Source organism: Macaca mulatta, chromosome 8 (genome assembly GCF_049350105.2).
Source record: "Macaca mulatta isolate MMU2019108-1 chromosome 8, T2T-MMU8v2.0, whole genome shotgun sequence".
In the NCBI taxonomy this organism is placed as follows: domain Eukaryota; kingdom Metazoa; phylum Chordata; class Mammalia; order Primates; family Cercopithecidae; genus Macaca; species Macaca mulatta.
Genome location: NC_133413.1, coordinates 23944613 through 23972038, shown reverse-complemented (window position 1 = coordinate 23972038; position 27426 = coordinate 23944613). Strand labels below are relative to the sequence as shown.

General features: G+C 42.9%; 1 protein-coding gene across 14 annotated transcripts in view; it reads right to left on the bottom strand.

Annotated features, from left to right (window-relative positions):
- PIWIL2 (piwi like RNA-mediated gene silencing 2) overlaps window positions 1-27426 on the bottom strand; it is a 91930-nt gene that overhangs the window by 40728 nt on the left and 23776 nt on the right. For all 14 annotated transcript variants that reach the window (XM_077942618.1, XM_077942620.1, XM_015144894.3 and 11 more), the window contains 9 exon segments: window positions 16832-17020; window positions 16174-16258; window positions 15052-15141; window positions 12690-12830; window positions 8629-8742; window positions 7402-7590; window positions 3580-3681; window positions 2869-2985; window positions 1685-1773 (listed from right to left, as the gene is read on the bottom strand). In XM_077942618.1, the coding sequence (XP_077798744.1) occupies window positions 1685-1773; window positions 2869-2985; window positions 3580-3681; window positions 7402-7590; window positions 8629-8742; window positions 12690-12830; window positions 15052-15141; window positions 16174-16258; window positions 16832-17020 (1116 nt within the window).

The window sequence follows — 27426 nt, the reverse complement described above, 5'->3', positions numbered from 1 at the left end:
ATGCTATACATAAGAACAAGTAGTGATGTGGGGAAAAGACACATTTAAGTCATATGCAGAACACAGATATGTGTACTTGTGGCCGGGCGCGGTGGCTCACGCCTGTAATCTCAGCACTTTGGGAGGCCAAGGCAGACAGATCACGAGGTCAGGAGATCAAGACCATCCTGGCTAACACGGTGAAACCCCGTCTCTACTAAAAATACAAAAAAATAAGCCAGGCGTGGCGGCAGGCACCTGTAGTCCCAGCTACTCAGGAGGCTGAGGCAGGGGAATGGCGTGAACCCAGGGGGCAGAGCTTGCAGTGAGCCGAGATCACGCCATTGCACTCCAGCCTGGGCAACAAAGCGAGACTCCGTCTCAAAAGAAAAAAAAAAAAGTGTAATTGTGGATATTTCCTACAAAACTGCTCCAACAGAAAAAATTTAACAACTTAGATATCCACCAAGAGAGGATTAAATAATGATACACAGAATAAATTCTGTGCAGCAGTTGAGTTGGTGGAGATTTATTTGTAATGGTATGGGAAAATGTACAGTTTAAGTGCATATTAAGCTAAGGAATAATGTGCCTAGAAATATCCCATTTGTGTATATAGAAGTGTGTATGTGTATATATATCAGAGATATATATCACATGTGTTAATATATGCATAAAAGAGAATCTGAAAGTATATACACATCAAACTTTTGGCAGCTGTTAATACGAAAAGCTGGACCATGAGGAATTCTCACTTTCTAAATTTCTGCAGATATTTGGAATGAGCATGCCTTTTTTTACAATTGGAACAAACGATCAAAAAAACCTCATTTCTGGGGGGAAAAATGCCAACAACAACAACAAGGCAGCACAGCCCCAGCCTTGGAAGAGGCCGCTCTTTAGCTGGGAAGCACTTTCACACCGGTGCCAAGTTTGTTAAATAAGCTGCATAGCCAGGTGCAGTGCTCACGCCTGTAATCCCAGCACTTTGGGAGACCGAGGCAGGTGGATCACTTGAGCCCAGGAGTTCGAGACCAGCCTGCACAACATGGTGAAATCTTGTCTCTACAAAAACAAGCTGGGTATGGTGGCGCATGCTTGTGGTCCCAGCTATTTGGGAGGCTGAGGTGGGAGGATCACCAAAACCCAGGGAGGCTGAGGTTGCAGTGAGCTGTGATCACGCCACTGCACTCCAGCCTGTGTGACAGAGTAAAACCCAGTCTCAAAAACCAAAAAAAGTTGCATACACAAATTTCACAGCCAGGCACGATGACTCACACCTGTAATCCCAGCACTTTGGGAGACTGAGGCGGGTGGATCACCTGAGGTCAGGAGTTCAAGACTAGCCTGGCCAACACAGTGAAATGCTGTCCTACTAAAAATACAAAAATTAGCCTGGCATGGTGGTACGCACCTGTAATCCCAGCTACTAGGGAGGCTGAGGCAGGAGAATCACTTGAACCCAGAAGACGGAGGTTGCAGTGAGCTGAGACTGCGCCACTGCACTCCAGCCTGGGTGACAGAGGGAGACTCCATTTCCAAAAAAAAAAAAAAAAAATTTTTTTTCACATGAAGATAGAGGAAGAAAATGTTTATAAATCTTTATACTATAATACATAAGACTAAAAAGATTTGCTGGATTTATAATAAGATTAGGCACTAAAACGAAATAATTAAACAAGATGGCACTGTGAGCAGTACTTACAGATTGATGCTTGCCACGAAGCCAACCACGGAGCGCATGCCTCTACTGGGGTCATGGTAAACATCCATCCCGATTACCATTAACTGTTTCTAGTTTAGAAAACAAAAACAAAAACCAAATCCCAGACCTGAGCAATGCATTGCTCCATTTTTAATTACTGTCTGAATCGCAAAGCAACTTCCCCTTACTGTTTATATGTGAAAGTAAGTTCTGGGAAAGAAAAAAAAAAGACAGCAATCAACTTGACATTTTTAAAACACAATAAGCACAGTCAGAGATCTAGACCAGGGATCAGCAAAGGACTAAAGGGTAAATAACTTAGGCTTTGGAAGCCTTATGATTTCTGTAGAAACCACAGGTTGAGTATTCCCAAACCTGAAAAGCTTTTGAGCACCAACATGACACTCAAAGAGTTTCAGATTTTGGAGTGCTTCAGATTGCAGATTTTTGAATTTGAGATGCAAGCAAATGTCCCATACCCCCAGAAATCTAAAATCCAAAATGCTTCTGGTCCCAAGCATTTCAGAAAAAGCATACTTGACCTTTATTCAATTCTTTCTGCTTAACACAAAAGCAGTCATGGACAGTATGAAAAGAAGTACGGCTGTATTCCAGTGAAATTTTATTTAAAGACACTGAAAATTAACTTCATATAGTTTTCATGTGTCATGGAATAATCATCTTAGTTTTATTTTTTCGCCATTTAAAAACATAAAAACCAGGTTGGGCATGGTGGCTCACACCTGTAATCCCAGCATTTTGGGAGACTGAGGTGGGCAGATCACCAGGTCAGGAGTTTGAGACCAGCCTGGCCAACATGGTGAAATCCCATCTCTACTAAAAATACAAAAATTAGTTGGGTATGGTGGCGGGTGCCTGTAATCCCAGCTACTCGGGAGGCTGAGGCAGGAGAATTGCTTGAACCTGGGAGGTGGAGGTTGCAGTGAGCCAAGATCATGCCATTGCACTCCAGCTTGGGCAACAAGAACAAGACTCCGTCTCAAAAAAACAAAAAACAAAAAACAAACATAAAACACATTCTTAGATAATTGGCTGAAGAGGCAGAGAGCCATTTAGACTACTGAGTAAGTGTTGAGAAGAGGAAGCATAATGAATAAGGAAAAACAAGAAAAAGGCTTGGAGGATTCGCTGGAGAGGCCAACAACCATTTTGGCATCACTCACCAGAGGAATATCCACTCCCCAGAGCTCACCACCCAATTTACAGTTAATCTGAAGTAAAATTTTCTGGGCCACACTCCGAAGCCTGGTGGGCTGACCAATGGTTCGAACATTGACAACCTATAATGAAGGGACCAAAAGGTGTCAGGAGAAGCAGGTCACTACCAAACCCTCAGAAAATCTGAACTCTAAAGTAAACATTACATGTTTAAGAAACTCAAGTTAGAAGGTAACATATTTCGCGTTAATAATTCTAATCTAGGGTTTCTAGGCATGCATGCACATGGGCAAAATACAACCAACACACACACACACACACACACACACACAAACACACAAACCCAAAACAAAACCAACAAATGAAAACTTTCAAAAGGATCTCACGCAGAGTGGAATGCTTTTTTAACTCCCATAGGAAAAATAGCTTTCCCCTTTCAGAATGAAGACTATACTCACTCTCAGAACTCAGTCATATGAAACCACCTGGTGACTCAACCTCGGAACAAGCGAAATTGTTCATTCGGAAGCATGAGGGCAGCTTATGAAGAGCAATCTGCTCTTTGCCAGGTTGCTCTAATCAGGAGAACCTTTCACCAGAAGGCTCTGCATGTACTGGCTTCTAACAGCTACTTTAGTCTTTGTGAACACACATATCACTCTTTTCAAGCCTCAGGAGAGGTGCCATCTGTGCCTCCTGCCCCAACACCCACTCACCTGGGAGGGCACTGGGGACTGCACACAGCACAGCTTCTTGATGGCCCCATAGAGATCATCACGTGTGCCCATGATGATGCAAACAACCATCTGTATCTTTCCCTTGAAGAGATAAGGTATATACAAGTCAGGCTCTGGAACTCTCTGGGGACTTTCACAGGACTCTAGTTGGCAGTATTCTGAGTATGCAAAGCCATAGGACCTTTAAGGAAGACAGGGAACTGAAATAAAGAGGGTGGACATTCCAACCAGAACAAGGTCCTTGGAGCTGAATTAGCATTCTTTGGCTCAGGGCTGTTCTGAATAGATAGGTAATATGTTACTATTAATTACCCAGAGCTGGCCCTGATTACCAAAAGATTTATCTATTAGGAGACTCAGATGGCTGGAAAAGGACTAGGTTTGAATGCATGCAAGGTTTACACTACTTGCTGCTTCCAACTCCGTATGTTTTTTACTACTCTCTTTGGTTTACTAAACAACTTGTTACATTCATGCCACAGAACTTTAACTGAGGAAACAGGGAATGCAATACTACAAGAAAGCATTCAGAACTAAATGCAAACTGGAAAGAAGCTACTGCCAAATCCATAAGCAGCCACTCCTAACTTTCTGGTGAAGAGACAGGATGATATTGTCAGCAGCACAGCACATGTCAGTATCATCTATCCCTCACCGCTGAAGGGATCCAATACTGAAAAAAGATGACCTTTCAAAGTCTGACTAAAGAAAAGCAGCATTCAAGCGAAAGAAGATTGCCAACCCTTTATGCCAGAAACTGCTACAAATGGTAAATCAGTGGTACCCTGCTCCACATCAAGATTGGTGTGATGGGCCGGGCGCGGTGGCTCAAGCCTGTAATCCCAGCACTTTGGGAGGCCGAGACGGGCGGATCACGAGGTCAGGAGATCGAGACCATCCTGGCTAACACGGTGAAACCCCGTCTCTACTAAAAAAAATACAAAAAACTAGCCGGGCGAGGTGGCGGGCGCCTGTAGTCCCAGCTACTCGGGAGGCTGAGGCAGGAGAATGGCGTGAACCCAGGAGGCGGAGCTTGCAGTGAGCTGAGATCCGGCCACTGCACTCCAGCCTGGGCGGCAGAGCGAGACTCCGTCTCAAAAAAAAAAAAAAAAAAAAAAAAAAAAAAAAGATTGGTGTGATGTTAAGACCGTTCAGAGGACACATTCAGCAATGACACCAAAGCATTTCCAAAGGCATGAGAACAGAGCTGCGCACTGGGAGCCTATGGACTGGACACAGCAAACAGGTGTGTTTTTTCAGGCCCTACAATGGCTTAAAAGTGTTTGTTTCTTTAAATTAACATTTAAACATAGGAAGATACACACATATGCAATTCCAGGTTTTTGGCCTTTATTAACAAACAAGCACGTGAATAATCATTTTGGCAATCCTGGGTTTATATCTCCAGTCACAGGGGTTACCCCCTTCAGTTCATTTAACTCCCCTCCTGGTCTACTTCACTAATTTATACTCCTTATCAGGCTTCTGGAGACATATGAGTTTTTGATTCCTCATACAGATGACAATAGAATGCCTTAAAGATGAACAGAGAGAGAGCAAGGCCACTTTAAGTTGGAAAGCAATATGAATGAAATTCACATCCATGCCACATGAAAACTGTCAGTTGTACCCTCTCAAAAAGGGAACACAAGAAGTTGTGAAATGGGGGAGCTGATGTACTGCGCTGGGTTATTCTTTTGAAAGCAGAGCAGAACTTTTCTACGATCAGGTCAGAGGAAGGCCATGGTAGAGTATGACAGGCATGGTAGATCAGGATGGAATTATAAAGAGAATGCACAGGCTGGGTGCCGTGGCTCACACTGGTAATCCCAACACTTTGGGAGGTGGAGGTGGGGGGACTGATTGAGGCTGGGAGTTTGAGATCAGCCTGGGCAACAGAGGGAGACCCTATCTCTACAAAAAACTTAAAAATTAGCCAGGAGTGGTGGTGTACATGTACAGTTTCAGCTACTCAGAAGGCTGAGGCAGGAGGATCCCTTGAGCCCTCAAGTTGGAGGTTACAGTCAGCTATGATCTTGCCACTGTACTTTAGCCTGGGCAACAGATCAAAACCTTGTGTCTAAAAAAAGAGACAGAGAGAGAAATACACCAAAGAAAGAACACAAGTGTGCTGTTGTGAATGATATACCAAGAGTGCCGGATCAAAAAGAGAATGCTGCTGGGCATGATGACTCACGCCTGTAACCTCACTGCTTTGGGAGGTTGAGGCAGCAGGATCATTTGGGGCCAGAAGCTGGAGACCAGCCTGGGCAAACAGTGAAACCCTATCTCTATAAAAAAAATTTTTTTAATTCAGGTGTGATGGCCCACGCCTGTAGTTCTAGCTACTTGGAAGGCTGAGGCGGGAGGACTGCTTGAGCCCAGGAGTTTGAGGCAACAATGAGCTAAGATTGCACCAGTGTATTCCAGCATGGGTGACAGAGTAAAATGCTCTTTTTTTTTTTTTAAAAAAAAAAAGGTCTCACTCTGTTGCCCAGGTTGGAGTAAAGTGGCATGATCATAGCTCAATACAGCCTCAACCTCCCCAGGCTCAGGTGATTCTCCCACCTCAGCCTTCTGAGCAGCTGGTACTACAGGTGCATGCTACCACACCCAGCTAATTTTTAGATTTTTTGTAGAGACAGGGTTTCGCCATGTTGCCCAGGCTGGTCTCAAACTCCTGGGCTCAAGCAACCCGTCCGCCTCAGCATCCCAAAGTGCTGGAATTACAGGCGTGAGCCACTGTGCACCCAGCTGACCCTATCTCTTAAAAAATTTTTTTTTTTTTTTTTTTGAGATGGAGTCTTGCTCTGTCGCCCAGGCTGGGGTGCAGTGGCCGGATCAAGAACTCTATGATGCCAAGACGACTGAATTCTAGGATTGAACTCACCAGAACAATTTACCAGAATCTTCAATTCAAGGGCTAATTACTGCCAAAAGCCTTCCCCTTGCTTTTTTCTCTCCCTATTCTCCTTGTTCTATTTTATTTACAAACAGGTAAGAACTGAAAAGCCTGAATAACTAAGTTGTGAGTGCTATGACCTGGCCAGCTCTAGTGTTCCTGATCAGTCATCAGGACCTAATCAATGGGCCACCTGCCAAGTTCATCACCAGAGTAATTTTAATCTTGAACCAGGCCAGACTGAGGCAGCTCAGTAGTGAATCGTGCAAGACGGCACCTAACCCAAGCAGCTGCTTTCTGAACACAACGTGTTCTATAGATAAGGAACCACAGTTAAGTCAGCTATTCTCTCAGCCAGTTACGTGAGAAAAAGAAGACTAGAGTGAGGGTGCCAACATAGAGTGAGAGAAGCAAAATTAACCAAAGGACATAAAGAACACTTTTCTTTTTTTTTTTTTTTGAGACGGAGTCTTGCTCTGTCGCCCAGGCTGGAGCGCAGTGACCGGATCTCGGCTCACTGCAAGCTCCGCCTCCCGGGTTCCCGCCATTCTCCTGCCTCAGCCTCCCGAGTAGCTGGGACTACAGGCGCCCGCCACCTCGCCCGGCTAGTTTTTTTTTGTATTTTTTTAGTAGAGACGGGGTTTCACCGTGTTAGCCAGGATGGTCTCGATCTCCTGACCTCGTGATCCGCCCGTCTCGGCCTCCCAAAGTGCTGGGATTACAGGCTTGAGCCACCGCGCCCGGCAAGAACACTTTTCAATCAGTGTTTCATGTGCACACAGGGAAGACAAGCTCTGGGGCATTATCAACAGCAGATGGATAACCATGGTAAGTTAAAATTAAGTATTTAAGTATTTTAAAATGGACATCCTATAAATGTATTTGAATTACATTTTTACCTCAGCTCCTAACATGGATTGAATGGTTCTGACATAGGTCTCTATCCGGTCATCCTTTAGTTCAACCCAGGCCGGTGGGCTCATATGCATGCCAATGGGGCCAGCTATCTTCTCCAACATGTTGACCAGTTCTCGAGCCTGATCCATTGCTCTCTTTGGGTAAAAAAGTGCCCAGAAATGCATGGGGATCTAGGAACAACCACAAGCTACTTTTAGTATTTCTCATAATTTAAACATCCCAATCTCACACTTAAGATTTCATTCTAGAGAATAATTACTTTCACTCTCATTGCTTGAATCCTGTCTCATCTAACTCCTATTATTAACATGAATGTACATGATAAGAAAACTGGTGTAGTCTCAAAATGGAACGTTATACAGTAATGAGAATGGAAGAGCAACAACCACACCTAATAATAGGATGAAACTCACCAACACAAATTTAAGAAAAGAAGCCAGACATGGAAGAATATATAATCTATGATTCCATGTATATATAAAGTACAGAAATTGTTGAAACCAATCTGTGCTATGAGAAGTCAGGACAGTGGTTACATTGGGTGTGTGAGGGGTAAGGGACAGGCAGTAACTGGGAGAATGGAGGGGGCTTCTGGAGTGTTGGTAAAGTTCTGCTTCTCAACCCTTGGTGTTGATTACACAGGTCTATTTAATTAAAAAAAACTCATCAAGTTATACCTTTATAAGTATGCTTTTCATTTCTATTTCAATAAAACATTTAAAAACATGCATTTTATATATCTGTTTATATATATCTGGCCACGAAGTCCATGTTGGTTAAAAATACAAAGAAGTAATTATACACCATATTGTACTTTGATACAAATAGCTAGTGTATTATTAGTTCCCTAGGTGAGGTACTGTTTTAATCTAATTTAATTTCTCTCATAGATACAAACACCCTCTAGATACTCCCAGGGAAAGAGGGGGAAAAGAGAAAGAAAGAAGGGAGAGTGGGTAACAGGTTAGCACTATGTGAATTACCATAGCAATTTATTTCCTTTTCCTAAGTTTGTGGTCAGGCAAAGGGCTTACCTCTAACAACTCATCAACTGCTCTGTTTAAAGGATCCCTGTTTAGTAGGTAATTCAGAAAGGGGATTCAATTGGCACTTTCTCTCAAAAAGAGGACTCTAGATCATTCCTGCTTCCTAATTTCCACACTTTGGGGAATACTGGTCCTCTCTTTATCACTTCAAAAATCACTTACAGTCAAGATGGAAGGGTCTCTGGTTACTTCCTTAACCCAGTTTAGTTCCTGAGATGTGATAAATGAAGTATTTTTTAAGTTAATTCTTTCCATTGGTAGAACACGTCCTTCAATCTAAACAGAAAATAAACCATCTATGACATGAGCCATTTCAAACACTATTTAGAAAAACACTGCTACTGCTCTATGAGGCCTGCTCAGCTCCACCACAGACACTTGTCCTATTAGAACTTTTCAGACTAGCAGAATAATAAAGTTTCTAGCAGTGAAAGTCTCTGTCAATAAAAACCTACATTTACATAGGTAAAATTATTATAGGTACTAGTCTTTCATTATTGAAGCTTCCACATGATATCCCAAGAGAGGGATTTGAAAACATTGTCTATTTAGAACCACTGAATAAAGGAAAACAATCTTTAAAAAATATTTTAAAGGGGCCAGGCACCGTGGCTCATGCCTGTAATCCTAGCATTTTGGGAGGCCAAGGCAGGTGCATCATCTGAGGTCAGGAGTTTGAGATCAGCCTGACCAACATGGAGAAACCCCACCTCCACTAAATACAAAAAATTAGCCGGGCGTGGTGGCACATGCCTGTAATCCCTTACTCAGGAAGACTGAGGCAGGAGAATCGCTTTTGAACCCAGTAGGCAGAGGTTGCAGTGAGCTGAGATCGCACCACTGCACTCCAGCCTGGGCAACAACAGCAAAACTCCGTCTCAAAAAAAAAAAAAAAATTGGCCGGGCGCGGTGGCTCAAGCCTGTAATCCCAGCACTTTGGGAGGCCGAGATGGGCGGATCACGAGATCAGGAGATGGAGACCATCCTGGCTAACACGGTGAAACCCCGTCTCTACTAAAAACACAAAAAATGAGCCGGGTATGGTGGCGGGCGCCTGTAGTCACAGCTACTCGGGAGGCTGAGGCAGGAGAATGGCGTGAACCTGGGAGGCAGAGCTTGCAGTGAGCCAAGATCGTGCCACTGCACTCCAGCCTGGGCGACAGAGCGAGACTCCATCTCAAAGAAAAGAAAAAAAAATTTTTTTAAGGGAAAAATTGAAAGGAGAATATTAAAGGCAAAATTTCTTAATAAGGCTGAACAAAGACTATTATTTTATATTATCCCAGACAAAAGCTGAGGGGAACAAGCCATAAATATAATAAAAAGTTTAAATTATAATAATCAATTAGACCTAAATGTCCCAAAATAGCAAGATAATTAAGCTAATAATACATCAGTATGATGGGCTACTTTGTGACCATTAGTTACTTCCCAACTACATGAAATATGATCCTATTTTTGCACAAATAGTGTATATACGTCATGAAAACTGAATGAGTCCAAACTTAGTAGTGATTACCTCTGGGAGAGGTATAATTATGTAGGACTTTTACTTTTCATAATTTCTACTGTTTGCTTTTAAAAAAACCATTTTGGGACAGGCGCGGTGGCTCACGCCTGTGATCCCAGCACTGTGGAAGGCTGAGGTGGCTGGATCACTTGAGATCAGGAGTTTGAGACCAGCCTGACCAACATGGCAAAACCCCGTATCTAATAAAAAAAACAAAAATTAGCCAGAGGTGGCGGCAGGCACCTGTAACCCCCAGCTACGTGGGAGGCTGAGGCATGAGAACCATTTGAACCTGTGAGGCGAAGATTGCAATAAGCCGAGATCGCGCTGCTGCACTCCAGTCTGGGCAACACAGTGAGACTCTGTCTCAAAAAAGTATTTTTATCTAAAATAAAAATGTTGTAATGACTTTCCTAATAACGTAAAAGTCTACTATTATTATTATTAGAATTTTTATTTTTTTTTTGAGACAGAGTTTCGCTCTTGTTGCCCAGGCTGGAGTTGAATGGTGCAATCTTGGCTCACTGCAACTTTTGCCTCCTGGGTTCAAGTGGTTCTCCTGCCTCAGCCTCCTGAGTAGCTGGGATTACAGGCATGTGCCACTACACCTGGCTAATGTCGTATTTTCAGTAAAGACAGGGTTTCATCATGTTGGTCAGGCTGGTCTGGAACTCCCAACCTCAGGTGATCTGCCCGCCTTGGCTTCCCCAAGTGCTGGAATTACAGGCATGAGTTACTGTGCCTGGCCTTTTTTTTTTCCCTGAAACGCAGAATAGACTTTTATAGGGCTGCACCCGGCTCTATAAAACTGAGTAAGGCACCCATATTAGCAAAGGTATAAGAGGTAGACTCATGCTCATGAAGCCAAAAAATGTTAATCCTTTCTAGCATAAAATTGGCAACATAAAATAAAAGTATGGCTGGGTGTGGTGGCTCACACCTGTAATCCCAGCACTTTGGGAGGCCGAGAAGGGTAGATCACTTGAGGTCAGGAGTTTGAGACCAGCCTGGCCAACATGGTGAAACTCTCTCTCTACTAAAACTACAAAATAAAAATTAGCTGGGTGTGGTGGTGCACGCCTGTAGTCCCAGCTACTTGGGAGGCTGAGGCAGGAGATTCTCCTGAACCCAGGAGGAGGAGGTTGCAGTGAGCCGAGATCACTCCATTGCACTCCAGCCTGGGTGACAGGGCAAGACTCTGTCTCAAAAAAAATTTTTTTAAATAAATAAATAAAATAGAAGTATTAAAAACATAAACGTCTCTAAATTATTTTACCTTCATAAATTGAACTTAAGAAAATAAACAAGGGGGCTGGGCGTGGTGGCTAACGCCTGTAATCCCAGCACTTTGGGAGGCTGACACGGGTAGATCATGAGGTCAGGAGTTCGAGACCAGCCTGGCCAAGATGGTGAAACCCTGTCTCTACTAAAAATACAAAAATTAGCCAGGCTTGGTGGCACGTGCTTGTAATCCCAGCTACTTGGGAAGCTGAGGCAGGAGAATTGCTTGAACCCGGGAGGCAGACGCTACAGTGAGCCGAGATTATGCCATTGCACTCCAGCCTGGCCAACAAGAGTGAAACCCCGTCTTTAAAAAAAAAAAGAAAGAAAAAGAAAAAAGACAATAAACAAGGGCTGGCGTGGTGGCTCACACCTGTAATCTTAACACTTTGGGAGGCCAAGGTAGGCGGATCACTTGAGGTCAGGAGCTCAAGAGACCAGCCATGGCAACATGGTGAAACTCCGTCTCTACTAAAAATACAAAAATTAGTCAGGCATCATGGTGTGTACCTGTAATCCCAGCTACTCGGGAGGCTGAGACAGGAGAATCACTTGGAATCCATATCAAAAAAATAAATAACACATACAAAGATTTAGTTATAAGGAGACTGCATCGTTATTTTTTTAAATTAATCAATTTTTTTGAGATGGATTCTCCTTCTGTCTCCCAGGCTAGAGTGCAGTGGCCCCATCTTGGTTCACTACAATCTCCACTTCCTGGGTTCAAGAGATTCTCCTACCTCAGCCTCCTCAGTAGCTGGGTTTACAGGCGTGTGCCACCACACCCAGCTACTTTTAGTAGAGATGAGGTTTCACCATGTTGGCCAGGCTCTTCTCGAACTCCTGACCTAAGGTGATCCATTCGCCTTGGCCTCCCAAAGTGCTGGGATTACACATGTGAGCCAGCATGCCTGCCCTGCATCATTATTTATAATAGAAAAACACTAAATTCAATTTTAATGTAAAAGGATAGAAAATCGTTAATAAAAAGTATCAGGCAGCCATTAGAAATACTTAGAAAAATATGACCAGGCACAGAGGTTCACACCTGTAATCCCAGGACTTTGGGAGGCTGTGGCAGGCAGATTGCTTGAGGTTAGGAGTTCGAGACCAACCTGGCCAACATGGTGAAACCCCGACTTTACCAAAAAAATACAAAAATTAGCCAGGCATGGGGGCAAACGCCTGAATCTAGGAGAATCACCTGAATCTAGGAGGCAGAAATTGCAGTGAGCTGAGATTGCACCATTGCACTCCAGCCTGGGTGACAGAGTGAGACTCTGTCTCAAAAAAAAAAAAAATGAAAAACTTAGAAAAATATTAAATGACATGGACAAACATTCAAAATATACTGACAACAAAAGGAAATTCACATAAATATTGCACATGTGTGTCTGTACGTGTGCATATACCATCACATTTTCTGGTTTACCTTATGTACATCCTTTTGCAGACGGAGCCCCCAACGCATCAGTTCATTGGTGGCTGCCTCGTTCTTTGCAATTCTCTGCAGCAAGCATTCCAAAGCACTATGGTGTTGCTTGGGGCTCAGGTTGATTTGCTGGGCCAAATCCTAAACAGAATTAAAATAAAGATAACTTATAAAAATAAAGATAACTTCACCAACATGAAGTTAAATAAACCCCAGTATGTCTAAAATGTTTCTCTTTCCCATTAGAAGTCGGCCGAAATTTTCAAATATCTTCAAGGACTTACTAAATATATCTCTTAGGAATGTGAATGTGATACAAGGTTAAAAATTGACTGGGAGGATGAGGTGGGTGGATCGCTTGAGCCCAGGTGTTTGAGACCAACATGGGCAACATGGACAAGACTCTGTCTTTGTAAAAAACTTTAAAAAATTAGCCAGGTATGGTGGTGCATGTCCTGTACTCCTGGCTACTCATGAGGCTGAGGCAGGAGGATCACTTGAGCCCAAGAGATTGGGGCTGCAGTGAGCCACAATTGTGCTACTGCGCTCCAGCCTGGGCAGCACAGCAAGAGACTAACTCCACAAAAAAAAAAAAAAAAAAATTGAATAATAAAAGAATTTTAGGCCGGGCGCGGTGGCTCAAGCCTGTAATCCCAGCACTTTGGGAGGCCGAGACCGGCGGATCACGAGGTCAGGAGATCGAGACCATCCTGGATAACCCAGTGAAACCCCGTCTCTACTAAAAAATACAAAAAACTAGCCGGGCGAGGCGGCGGGCGCCTGTAGTCCCAGCTACTCGGGAGGCTGAGGCAGGAGAATGGCGTGAACCCGGGAGGCGGAGCTTGCAGTGAGCTGAGATCCGGCCACTGCACTCCAGCCTGGGCGACAGAGCGAGACTCCGTCTCAAAAAAAAAAAAAAAAAAAAAAAAAAAAAAAAAAAGAATTTTAAACGTCATTGACGCTTTCTCTTTTGTGATGTATAGATTTTCTTTCTCAAACCATGTTTTGACTTTAAAATTCCTAAAAAAGCCCATGAAACAGGAACAAAGGGGCTTGATTATACCTATTTAAAATGTGGGGCCTGGCACACTGGCTCATGCCTGTAATCCCAGCACTTTGGGAGGCCAAGGCGGGAAGACCACTTGAGCCCGGGAATTTCAGACCAGCCTGGGCAACATAGCGAGACCCCATCTGTATAATAAAACAAATACTGAAAAAGAAATAAAATTTGGGAAAAAATGTGGAAAAAATGCCATGGGCGAGGCATCCAGCCAAACAAAATAGAAAACCATATTCAGTCTAACACTATATGCCATAGTATACTAGTCATTTAATGTTACCAGAAGTCACTTTTTTACCCAGAACTTGTCATGGTGTTTGACTCATTAATAGGTACTTGCTAAATATTTATTGTTGAGTAAAATCTGACAGGTATGCAGGAAGATTCTGAATCACATAAGTGAGTTCTTTCTTTATTCTTCTGAGATGAACAAATTGCACAGCTGTTATTCCCTCTAAGGCAGTCATTAGGGTCAGTAAGTCTATAGGGCTATATAGATATAGCTCTGTGATCATAAAGTCATCAGGCAACTGGGAGTTGTAAGGAAAAAGCCTTGACCTACAAGGTAGGTGAAAGCAGAATTGGAAGGTAAACATGAAATAAATCTCTCACAGGAATTTGGAGCTTCACTTCAAGCTCTTTACAATGTTACTAAAAACTTTATGTGGCATATGGGTCTAAGACAGACAAGGACTGGAAAGTGAGGCAGCAGAGAGAAGCTCAAGTGTGGACAGCCCCAGACAGTGTGGCGGGCTGGTTCTTGGGGTCTGGACTCACGCCGCGTAGGTGCCAGCTGCTGTACCCATCTCTGCTACTCAGCCCTGCCCACAGGAGCTGAGACCAACACCCCAAGGACACTCAGGGACCCACAAGATAAACTTCTATCCTCATCTCCTGACTTGTTTGCTTTTTGCCTCAGTATCTTCCTCCATGCCTTCAAATAAACTGAAGTCTTTAGAAACATTACAATAACTCAGCGCTCTCAAAGAACCTCATTCATGGTCCTATGACCGGTTTACAATTATCCAGCTGACTGCTGAGGATGAAGACGGAGTTATAATCCAGTCCCTCTACTATTCTAATGACCTTCAAAAGGAAGTTCTGATATGGTTTTTCACATCTTGTGTGGGAAGGTATCATGTTTCACAGAGGAGAAAACTGGAGCCTAGAAGAATAGACAGGCCCAGGTTACAACGCAAGCCAACATCAGAGTCGGAACGTGGCTCGGTTCTAACTCAAACTGCTAACCAAAAGGCTGCCTCACAAAGTGGGCATTTTCGGCTGAAAACACAGGACTCCAACCTTCATGGCTCTGAAGTCCTTCTTCATCTTCTCTGGGATTCCAGTCATAAAAGAAAGCTCGGGCAGCAGCAGGATTTCCCCTTTTAGCAGCTTTGAAGAGAGAACGAAGAGGGAAAATAAGGCAGTACAAGAGGCTCATGTTCCCCTGACCCATACAGGACATGCCATGGCCAGGGCTGCTCCTGCAGTGATAAACCTAACACATTAAGGAGTATAAATCCTGGAGGAGAAAGCAGTGAAATGCTAGAAGTATTTTATCCTTTCTCCCTCAGTCACTATACATATAGCCTGTTGTATCAGGTCAAAGGAAAAATATTGAAACTGTCAAAGAAGAGTAAAAACTAGAAAAAAAAAAAATCTGTCCTTCTTGGGCCTTAAGACAATGCTAAGACAACGCATCCTATCCCTAAGCAGTGTGCCTCAGTCTCACTGTATCCTACTGGTCTTCAGTCTTCATATTTAAGACAGGAGAGTCAGGTGACAAGGCACCTTCTTAAGCCTCTGGCCCTGTTAAAATAAATGTCTAGGCCAGGCGCGGTGGCTCACGCCTGTAATCCCAGCACTTTAGGAGGCCGACACAGGCGAATCACGAGGTCAGGAGATGACCATCCTGGCTAACACAGTGAAATGCCGTCTCCACTAAAAGTACAAAAAATTAGCTGGGCATGGTGGCGGGCTCCTGTAGTCCCAGCTACTCGGAAGGCTGAGGCAGGAGAATGATGTGAACCCAGGAGGCAGAGCTTGCAGTGAGCTGAGATCACGCCACTGCACTCCAGCCTGGGCAACACAGTGAGACTCTGTCTCATAAATAAGTAAATAAATGTCTATACCTTTCCTGATGGATTCAGAGTTTTAATCTTCCTTCACAGGAAATTCTCCTTAACCCTTTAACCTAATAGCTTATGTGAATATTTAGCTCTGCCTAGTAAGGACTTCTAAAGCAGATCTTACCAGTGTGAGGGGTGCCTCTGGCTAGATGAGACAGACAAACACTTGCACAGCTTTCCGCAACCACACTACGATCACTACTCCACAGCTCCCACAAAGCCATGAGGACGGCTAAAAGCAGCTGACAGGATGAAGAACTTAAGCTGGAAGTGTAGGTCTGACAGTCCTACTCACCATCCCATGATTATTCTGTCTCTCACTGGGCCTGTGAATCAGCAGTGGCTGGTCTTCTTCCTTAATTGTGATCCCATAATTTTTGCTAGAGCAGAGTACACGCAGGAAAAAATTTCAGAAGCGGCATCACTACTCTTAGAGCACCATAGTCTGAGTCTCTTAACCAGGACTGAGGTATATAATTTGCATAACACCCTTGTCAAGGAGCCACTAGAAACCAATCATAATATATTTATAACCGGAAAAAGTAGGCTCAAATTATGTTGCAATTAAATATAGGAGAAATAAGGCTAAAGGTTCAGATTTAACGTCAGGCTAAAGGCCTTAGGCAATAGAAACATGAAATGGCAGTCAAATGATTAATGACTTGAATTTAATCTCTCCAGACTTCTAATGAAATCAGAAAAAGAAATACAATTCAAAGTCCTGAGATTAATTTATATAGTAACTTCCAAATTACTAAAAGAATTGAAGCTGTAACGGCAGCATACTGAGGTCAAATCCCACAAACAAACTCATTCAATCTTAGACACATTACCAATTCAATTATTTTGAAAGTGTCAAGTGGTATGCTATTGCAGAACTCAATATCCTGCTGGAGAACGTGGATTACATCCATCTCCCACCCTGAGGCCCAAACCCAGTCTCTTCTTGCTACCTGTAGTATTCTAAGAATGTGATCTCTTTCCCATCAGACATCGTGAAGCTATCCTTTGGAGTCTTATTCCAATCCACATCATCAATACGATAGGTACGATTGTTATATCGGGTGATAACAATATTGCCAACCAGAAGCTTAGTACACTCATCCTGGAAGTGTTCTTTATTCTGCTGATAAATGGCATGCCTTTGGAAAGAGACAAAAGACTTTTGGATCACCGTGTATATCCAGAACAGTATGAAAGGGATAGGGGATCAAGTAATTGAGGAATCTAATCACAGCTATATAGCACCAGAAGGCTCGTTGTGTTAAAACATGGGACTCTTGGCCAGATGCAGTGGCTCACGCTTGTAACCCCAGCATTTCAGAAGGCGGAGGCAGGAGGACTGCTTGAACCCAGAAGTTGGAGACCAGCCTGGGCAATATAGTGAGACCTTATTTCTTTGGCGGGGGAGGGGAGGAAAAAGCTTAAGAGGACCTGAATTGCAGAAAATAGAGAATATAGGCCTACCAGGTATGATGGCTCACAGCTATAGTCCCAGCTATTTGAGAGGCTAAGGTGGGAGAACTCCTTGAGCCCAGGATATTGAGATCAGCCTGGGCAACATGGCAAGACCCCCATCTCTAAAAAAATTAAAAAATTAGCCAGGTGTGATGGCATACCTTGTAATCCCAGATACTCCAGAGACTGAGTGAGGTGGGAAGATAGCTTGAACCCAGGAGTTTGAGGCTACAGTCAGCTATGACAGCATCACTGCACTCCATCCTGGGTGGCAAAGGCCCTGTCCCTAAATTAATTAAAATTGATTTTTAAAAATTTCATACTTTGAAATACTCATCAAATCATAGAAAGTTGCAAAATCTGGACGTAGAGTCTCATGTACAAAACTGCCATTGCTATAATATCAATAACTAGGCTACAGATCTTACTCCATTTTCATTGTTATTTACATACACTGGTGTATTTGTATGTGTATACAGTTTTCTCTCATTTATAGGTTACCACAATCAGATACCAAACTGTTGCATGTCACCACCAAAGGACTATTTCCTGCTGCCCTTTATATTCACACTCCCCCTCCTTCCCTAGATCTGGTTAACTACCAGCCTATTCTCCAGCTTTGTCATTTTGAGACTGCTATAGAAATAGAACCAAAAAGTGTGTAACCTTTTGAGACTGAGAAAACTTAATCTGGGGGTAGGGATGGGAACCCATGGCAAGCCACCTACAAGTGGCAATGGAGAAAAGCAAAGTTCTGTTAGCCTAGATTTGTAGTCTAAGTTGGGGTGAGCAGTGGATCAATCAGAAACTTAACGGCTAAATCCTGGCAATCAGAAAACCATAGAAGGCCACACATCCTTGGCTGACTGGGAAACCATCTATGTTTACAAGACAGCCAAGAAATCTCAGCTAAGAGTTAAAAGCCAAAAAATGGGAGAATTACCTCTAATTTTGAATGCATTCTTCAATCTACACACGGATCCATTAGCAGAGATGGAAGCCTTATGGGGTCATGGGGTTTGAGTATAACCGCTCTCCAAATCATTACCTGAATGACTAAGCTCTACAGACAAGGGGGTGATCGCTAGGAAGCCAGGTTAAAATATGATAATAAGGAAAAACCGAGTAAAGACATCAGCAGCTGCACGCCACAGGGATAACAGACTCTTACTCTAAATATGGATAGGTCAGCTTTAAAAAAAAAAAAAAAAAGAAAAATAGGCTGGCTGCAGTGGCTCACACCTGTAATCCCAGCACTTTGGGAGGCTCAGGTGGGCGGATCACGATGTCAAGAGATAGAGACCATCCTGGCCAACATGATGAAACCCCGTCTCTACTAAAAATACAAAAATTAGCTGGGCATGGTGGTGCACGCCTGTAGTCCCAGCTACTCGGGAGGCTGAGACAGGAGAATCACTTGAACCCGGCAGGCAGTGATTGCAGTCAGCCAAGATCGTGCCACTGCATTCTAGCCTGGTAACAGAGCAAGACTCTGCCTCAAAAAAAAAAAAAAAAAAAAAAAAAATCAGAAAAATAAACAATACAGACTTGACAAAATGCATTAAACAGAAAGAAAAATAAGAAATCTCCAAGTATTTGAAAATTACAATACACTCTAAACAACCCACAGATGAAAGAAAGCACAAGAGAAATGAGAAAATATCTTGAACTGAAGGAAAATGAAAAATCAGACAATCAAAAAATTAGGGGCTACAGCTAACGCAGTGCTCAGAGGGACATCTGTGCCTTAAATTACATGAGAATGAAACACAGAACCTACACATTTATGATCAAATAATAACTGACAAAGGTGTCAAGGTCAATCAGTAGGGAAGGACAATCTTTTCAAGAAATAGTGTTGTGATAATTAAACATGTAACGAAAGAAACTCAGACCGTTACCTGACATCACCTGTAAAAGTTAACTCAAAATGGATTGCAGATCTAAATATGACTCGAAACTATAAACCTAAAAAAAAACAGAAAATCTTTGCAATCTCGAGTTAGGCAATGATCTCTTGGATATGACACCAAAACCAAAACCTATGAAAGAAAAAGTACAAATTAGACTTCATCAGAATTAAAAATGTCTACTCCTTAAAAGGGACCACTGGGCCAGGCATGGTGGCTCACGCCTGTAATCCCAGCACTTTAGGAGGCTCAGGCAGGTGGATCACTTGAGCTCAGGAGTCTGAGACAAGCCTGGGGAACACAGTGAAACCCCATTTCTACTAAACGTACAAAACAGCCAGGTGTGGTGGTGCATGCCTGTAGTCCCAGCTACTCGGGAGGCCAAGGCATAAGAATCGCTTGAACCCGGGAGGCAGAGGCTGCAGTGAGCTGAGATGGCGCCACTGCACTCCAGCCTGGGTGAAAGAGTGAGACAGCTCAAAAAATAATAATAATAATAAATAATAAAATAATAATAAATAAATGGGACCACTGGCCAGGTGTGATGGTTCACAACTATAATCCCAGCACTTTAGGAGGATCACTTCAGCCCAGGAGTTCAAGAATAGCCTGGGCAATGTGGTGAAACTCCATCTCTACAAAAAAAAAAATTGTTTTAATTAGCTGGACATGGTGGTGCACGCCTGTAGTCACAGCTACTCAGGAGGGTGAGGTGGGAGGATTGCTTGAGCCCTGGAGGCCAACGCTACAGTGAGCTGTGATTACACACTGCACTCCAGTCAACAGAGCAAGACTCTGTCTCAAAAAAAAAAAAAAGTCACCTTTAAGAAAAATGAAAAGACAAGCTACTAAATGGAAGAAAATATGTGCAAATCATGTGATACTTGCATATCATTCAGCTGATAAAGGATTTGTACTTCTTATATGTAATGAATTACTGCACAGCTCAGTAAAAACAACAACCCAAATATTTAAAAATAGGCAAAAGATACGAACAGATATTTCACCAAAGCAGACAAATGAATGGGAAGTACACACAGAAAAAGATGCTCTACATCATTATTCACTAGGAAAATATAAATCAAAACCACAACTGGATACCACTGTACACTGGTTAAAATTTCTAAAATTAAGACTGACTAAACAAAGTATTGATGAGAATGTGGAACAACCTGAATTCTCAGGCACTGCTAGTGGGAATGTAAAATGGTACAGACACTCTGGGAAAGAGTTTCTTATAAAATTAAACACACACCTACTATATGACTCGCCCCTCCGCTCCCAGGTATCTACTAACTAAGAGAAATGAAAGTGTATGTCCACACAAAGACTTGTACACTAATATTTATAGCAGCTTTATTTGTAACAGCCGACAGCTGGAAAGAACCTGGAAATAAACTGTGAATAAACTGTGGTAGAGCCACAAAATGAAACACTACCCAGCAATTAAAAGGAATGAACATTTACAACATACAACAATGCGAATGCTTTCAAAATAACGCTGAGTGAAAGAAGCCAATGTGAAAGAAAAACAATAGCAGGCAGGCAGGTGGGTGGGTGGGCTGTCGGGTGGGTCTTCTTCCTTGCCCCCTCTTATGCCTATAATCCCAGCACTTTGGGAGGCTGAGCCTAGGTAGGAGAAGTGCTTGGGCCCAGGAGTTCGAGACCAGCCTGGGCAACATAGTGAGGCCCCATCCCTATCAGGAAAAAAAAAAAAAAATTATATAGCTGGGCGTGGTGGCAGGCACCTGTAATCCAAGCTATGCAGGAGAATCGCCTGAACACGAGAGGTGGAGGCTGCAGTGAGCCGAGATTGCACCATTGCACTCCAGCCTGGGTGACAGGAAGAGAGTCCATCTCAAAAAAAAAAAAAAAAAAGGTTATAAAAGAAAAACAAAAAAGCACAAGAACATAGTGATTCCATTTACATAAAATTCTAGAAAATGCAGAATAATCTCTAGTGACAGAAAGCTGACCAATATTTGCTGCCCATGGGGTGCAGAGGAGGAACAGAAGCCGGAAGAGGCTTCAGAGACACCTGAGTACATTTTGGGGCAATGGCTTGTGTCCATTTTCTTCACTGCAATGTTTCACAGGTGAAATATATCAACTATATATACATATATCAAAACTCATCAAACTGTATACTTTAAATGTGTGTGGGTTTTTTATGGATGTCAACTGTACCTTTACACATCTGAAAAAAGAAATAAATTAATGGAACAGAATAAAAGATCCGGAAATAGACTCAAACAGATTAACACTAAGTGTAGAATAAGGTGGTATTTCAAATTTGTAAGAAAAAAGATCACTGGGCCGGGCGCGGTGGCTCAAGCCTGTAATCCCAGCACTTTGGGAGGCCGAGACGGGCGGATCACGAGGTCAGGAGATCGAGACCATCCTGGCTGACACAGTGAAACCCCGTCTCTACTAAAAAATACAAAAAAACTAGCCGGGCGAGGTGGCGGGCGCCTGTAGTCCCAGCTACTCGGGAGGCTGAGGCAGGAGAATGGCGTGAACCCGGGAGGCGGAGCTTGCAGTGAGCCAAGATCACGCCACTGCACTCCAGCCTGGGCGGCAGAGCGAGACTCTGTCTCAAAAAAAAAAAAAAAAAAAAAGAAAAAAGATCACTGACTGGGCACAGTGGCTCATGCCTGTAATCCTAGCACTTTGGGAAGCTGAGGCTGGTGGATCACCTGAGGTCGGGAGTTCAAGACCAGTCTGACCAACATGGAGAAACCCTGTCTCCACTGAAAATACAAAGTTAGCCAGGTTTAGTGGCACATGCCTGTAATCCCAGCTACTCGGGAGGCTGAGGCAGGATAATCGCTTGAACCCAGGAGGTGGAGGTTGTAGTGAGCCAAGATCATGCCATGGCACTCCAGCCTGGGTAACGAGAGCGAAATTCTGTCTCAAAAAAAAAAAAAAAAAAAGGAAAAAAAGAAAAAAGATCATTAAAAAAACGGGTTAGCCTGCTAGCCAATTTTAGAAAATTCTTTATGAATTTAAGATTAATATCTAAGAAACTAAACAATAAAACTAGATGAAAACAAACATTCATATACTCCTAGGAATAAAATAAAATTCCCACAAACTGGAAAAGATGGATTACTCTGTCACCATAGTAACAAGTTGCCATAAGAATGAGTTTTAAGCCTGTTGAATCAATCTACATCAATTTACTTCAGCAAACACACTTTTGCAAGCCAACTAATCAATGTCATCCCCTTGTTTCTGTAAGCCAGCCAACCAGGGATGACTTAATCCAATACGCATACCTCTGAGGACAAATCAATCCACAAGAGTCTTGCCTGAGTAACCACCCTTCTTCAGAAGATGCTGACCTACTAGTCCATCTGCAAGTCTGCAATCCCTGAACTATACTCTTCCCAAATATTCTATAGAAGACCAATAGTCTCTAACTGCAGTAAGCAAGAAATTCAGCTTTCTTTTTATTTCCGATAGAACAGAGGTCTTAAATCCTCTGACAATTTTGGAGGTCCAACCAAGATAATTTTGAAAACTCTTCCCAGGCAACATTCCAGAGATTTTCAGACCACCAATCCACTCACTGGGCCCTTGTGCTTAACTCTTTGTTCTTCAGATCTGCTGTCAAGTGAGTCAATCCCAACAACCATCTGAGGTGTGACTAGTTTCATTAAGCTCTAGTTGCTGAATCTGTTTTGTTATCCCAACATTTATAATCAAACAGCCTTTGTCATTAGCCTTAGGTCTTTATATAAGCCAATTAGACTTACTTCCTTACATAAAATAGACCGTTTGGTTTAGAAGTACAGCCTCCAGTATGTAATCAAACCTAGATCTTTGTGTGAGGTCATTAGCCTTTTTTTTTTTGAAAGTGTATCATCTGAAAATATTTTTGCCATTAACTTTTTTTTTTTAAATAGGGTCTCACTTCATTGCCCAGGCTGGAGTACAGTGGTGCAACTATGGCTCACCACTCACTGCAGCCTTGACATTCCAGCTCAGGTGATTCTCCCACCTCAACCTCCCGAGTAGCTGGGATGACAGATGCGTGCCACCATGTCCAGCTAATTTTGGTATTTTTTGCAAAGACAGGATTTTGCCATGTTGCCCAGGCTGGTTTTGAACCCGTGAGCTCAACCTGTCCACCCTCCTCAGCCTCCCAAAGCGCTGGGATTACCGGCACGAGTCACTGCACCCAGTCATTTATGTTTTTCATTTGCTTGCTTTGCTTTTGCTGTTGTCTATACATATAAGGCATTTTTGTTTGTTCTGGACTGTCTTTTCTGCTCCACATAAAGAATAGTACTCTTTAGAGGAAGCCGGATAAGGCTTCATACCAATTCAGGACATTCCTGAGAGCTTATGGTTGGAGGCCCATTAGACCAGCAACCCAACTGTAAAAATTTGGTGAAACCCTCTGACTCCAAATGGTTCCTATCAGTAATTTTTCATCCACTGGCCCCCATCCTTCTCCTAGACTATCAATTCCACTTTTCCTTGTTGTATTCTGAGTTGAGCCCAATCTCTCTCCCATCCTGCAAATCCCCATTGCAGGGGTCCTTGTGCCCATTGCACTGGTTCTGAATAAAGTCTGCCTTATCATTCTCTAACAAGTGCCATGAATATTTTTTTCTTTTAACAGAAATCACAACCAGATGCATTACAGTAAAACTTCAAAAGCCAAAGACAAAAATTAAAAAAATTAAAAAGATAACAGTATCACTAGTGATTGATGTGTCAACAGGAACAATGTAAACCAATGGCCAGGAGCAATAGCTCACACCTGTAATCCCAGCACTTTAGGGGGCCGAGGTAGGAGGATAATTTGATGCCAGGATTTCAAGGTCAGCCTTGGCAACATAGTCAAACTGCATCTCTACAAAAATAAAAATAAAATAGGCTGGGAACAGTGCCTCACACTAGCACTTTGGGAGGCTGAGGTAGGAGAATCACTTGAGCCCAGGAGTTCGAGACCAGCCTTGACAACACAGCAAGACCTTGTCTCTACGAAAAAATTAAAACACTAGCTAGGTGTGGTGGTGCATCCCTGTAGTCCCAGCTACTTGGGGGGCTGAGGTGGGAGGACTGCTTGAGCCCAGGAGTTTAAGGCTGCAGTGAGTTGTGATCGTGCCACTGCACTCCAACCTGGGTAACCAAGTGAGATTCCATCAAAAAAAAAAAAAAAAAAGGGAAGAATGTAAGCCAGATAATATTTCTCAAAGTGCGAAAAGAAAATAACTGCCAAACCCAGAATTTTAAGTTAAAGGCAAGATGGTAAACATTTTTAGCTAAAAATTAAAAGAATTTGTCACCAGCAGAGTCCACACTAAAGGACATATTACAAGCAGTTCTTCAGGCAAAGGGAAAATAATCCCATATAGAATCCTGAGATGCAAGAAGGAATAAAGAACAAATACAATTTCAGAAGACAACAGTAAAGAAAAACTCCCACAGCTCCCAAAGGGGTAGGATGGGGTGAGGAGAGACATACAAAGATTCTGGAATCAGAAATTAAAACAGCTTTAGATCTTTCAACAGTGAATCCAAAAGCAAGGACGATGGAGTAGTGCCTTCAAAATCCTCAGGGTAAAGTATCTCCAACCTAGATTTATAACCTAGAGTTATATACCCAGTCAAACTAGACAACTACTTTGTAAACTAAAGACATTTTTCAAACATGTAAGGTCTCAAAATCATGTCCTCCAATGCACCCTTCTTCTGGAAATACTGGAGTATATATGCTACACCAAAACAAGAGAATAAATCAAGAAAGCAGCAGTTATGAGATCTGACATACAGGAGATTCCCCATAAGAAGGGAAGAGGAACCCCAAGACAGTGATGGTCTAGCCAGCCTGGAGAGCAACCAGCCTAACTGAAGCCAATAAGGTTCTAACAGACATTTCTAAGATAGTATTGAACTCAGTAGGAATGGGTCATTGAATGAACTGACAACTTAACAGTGACATAATAAAGCACCCTTATTTAGTAAACCTTTAGTTGACTCACTACCTTTTGGAAGTATGCAAACCATTCCTGGGTGATGAAAAGAAAAGCTGCCACATTTTGAAACACCTAGCTCTTCTCACTTCCAGGAAAAGAAATGCTCTTCTGTGGTTTCCAGTGATACATAAGAACAGGGAACGAAGGTGGTAGAACACCAAGCCAGTAACAGCTGCAGGGGACAAGGGAAGACAGCCTACAGAGCTCCCTGACAGACATGGACATGCTCTTGGGGCTGAGCAGTTACACTGAGAGCCAGGGTCCATGTCTGACATAACGGGGTAACGCCTGACACAGGCCTTCTCACTATCTTGGAGAAGAGGTCCTCAAAGCTAGATCTAAAGTGATCTAGATCACCCCAAAAATACGGTATTTGGACGGGAGGGGAATGAAACTGACAAAATAGCTAGTGTTTCAATATACAGTGAAGGGATTACACAATTGGGTGTGAATTTGAGCTTAGTGGTAAGTACATATAAAATTATGTACTTAGGAAAAAAAAGGCTGAGCATAGTGGCACAAGCCTGTAGTCCCAGTTACTTGGGAAGCTGAGGCAGAAAAGATCACTTGAGCCCAAGAATTCAAGGCTGCAGTGAGCTATGATCATGCCTGTGAATAGCCACTGCACTTCAGTCTGAGCCATGAAATGAGACCTCGTCTCGAAGAAAAAAGGAAAGAAGGAAAGGAAAGAAAGAAAGGAAGGAAGGAATTTTTTTTTTTAAAGTCCAAGATAAATAACCGTGAAGAAAATAAAAATAAATTTCTTTTCTTTTTCCCCTAGACAAAGTCTTGCTCTGCTGCCCAGGCTGCAGTGCACTGGCACAATCTCGGCTCACTGCAACCTCCATCTCCCAGGTTCAAGCGATTCTCCTGCCTCGGCCTCCGGAGTAGCTGGGACTACAGTCCTGTGCCAACATGCCCAGATAATTTTTTTTTTTTTTTTAGTAGAGATGGGATTTCACCATGTTGGCCAGACTGCTCTCAACCTCCTGACCTCAAGTGATCTGCCTGCCTCGGCCTCCCAAAGTCCTGGGATTATAGCCATTATGAGCCACTGTGCCTGGCCAAAACAAAATAAATTTCAATAAACATGGAAAGACATGCCATATTTTTCAATAGGAGGACTCAGTGAACAGTCTCCCTCTCGTCAATGACCATCAAAATGCCAACTTTTTTTTTTTGAGACAGAGTCTCGCTCACTCTATCGCCCAGGCTGGAGTGCAGTGGCATAATCTCGGCTCACTGCAAGCCCCGCCTCCCGGGTTCACACCAATCTCCTGCCTCATTCTCCTGAGTAGCTGGGAATACAGGCACCCACCACCACGCCTGTCTAATTTTTTGTATTTTTAGTAGAGATGGGGTTTCACCATGTTAGCCAGGATGGTCTCGATCTCCTGACCTCATGATCTGCCCACCTCGGCCTCCCAAAGTGCTGGGATTACAGGCGCGAGCCACTGTGCCTGGATTTTTTTTTTTAGACAGTCTCACTCTGTCACCCAGGCTGGAGGGCAGTGGCACCATCTTGGTTCACTGCAACTTCTGCCTCCCGGGTTCCTGGGTTCAAGCGATTCTCGTGCCTCAGCCTCCCAAGTAGCTGGAATTACAGGCATGTGCCACCCCGCCTGGCTAATTTTTGTATTTTTAGCAGAGACAGGGTTTCACCATGTTGGCAAGGCTGGTCTTGAACTGCTGACCTCAAGTGATCCACCCGCCTCGGTCTCCCAAAATGTCAGGATTACAGAGGTGAGCCACCGCGTCCGGCCAAAACAAAATAAATTTCAATAAATCGAAAGACATGCCATATTTTTCAAAAGGAAGACTAAGTGAACATTCTCCCTAGTCAATGCTCATCAAAATGCTAAACGACTTTTTTCTTATTTTCACTAAATTATTCAAAGGATCAAACGAAAGAGTATGTGGGTGACATTCACCATGAAAATTCTGAAAATAAAATTCTGACAAATATCGAAAACCAAAAAAAGTACAGTATTTTAGACAGAATCACATTAGTTTGGACCAATACATCAAACTGAAAGTTCAGAAATAAATCCAGGTATTTTAGCATGTAAGGTAGTGATTTGAATCTGTGGGAAAAAAGAATGTTTTTCAATAAACTGTATAATAGTACAGAGACAACCATCATAATCCCAACTTTCTATCAAGAAAAATCCATAGGGTTTGAAACACTGA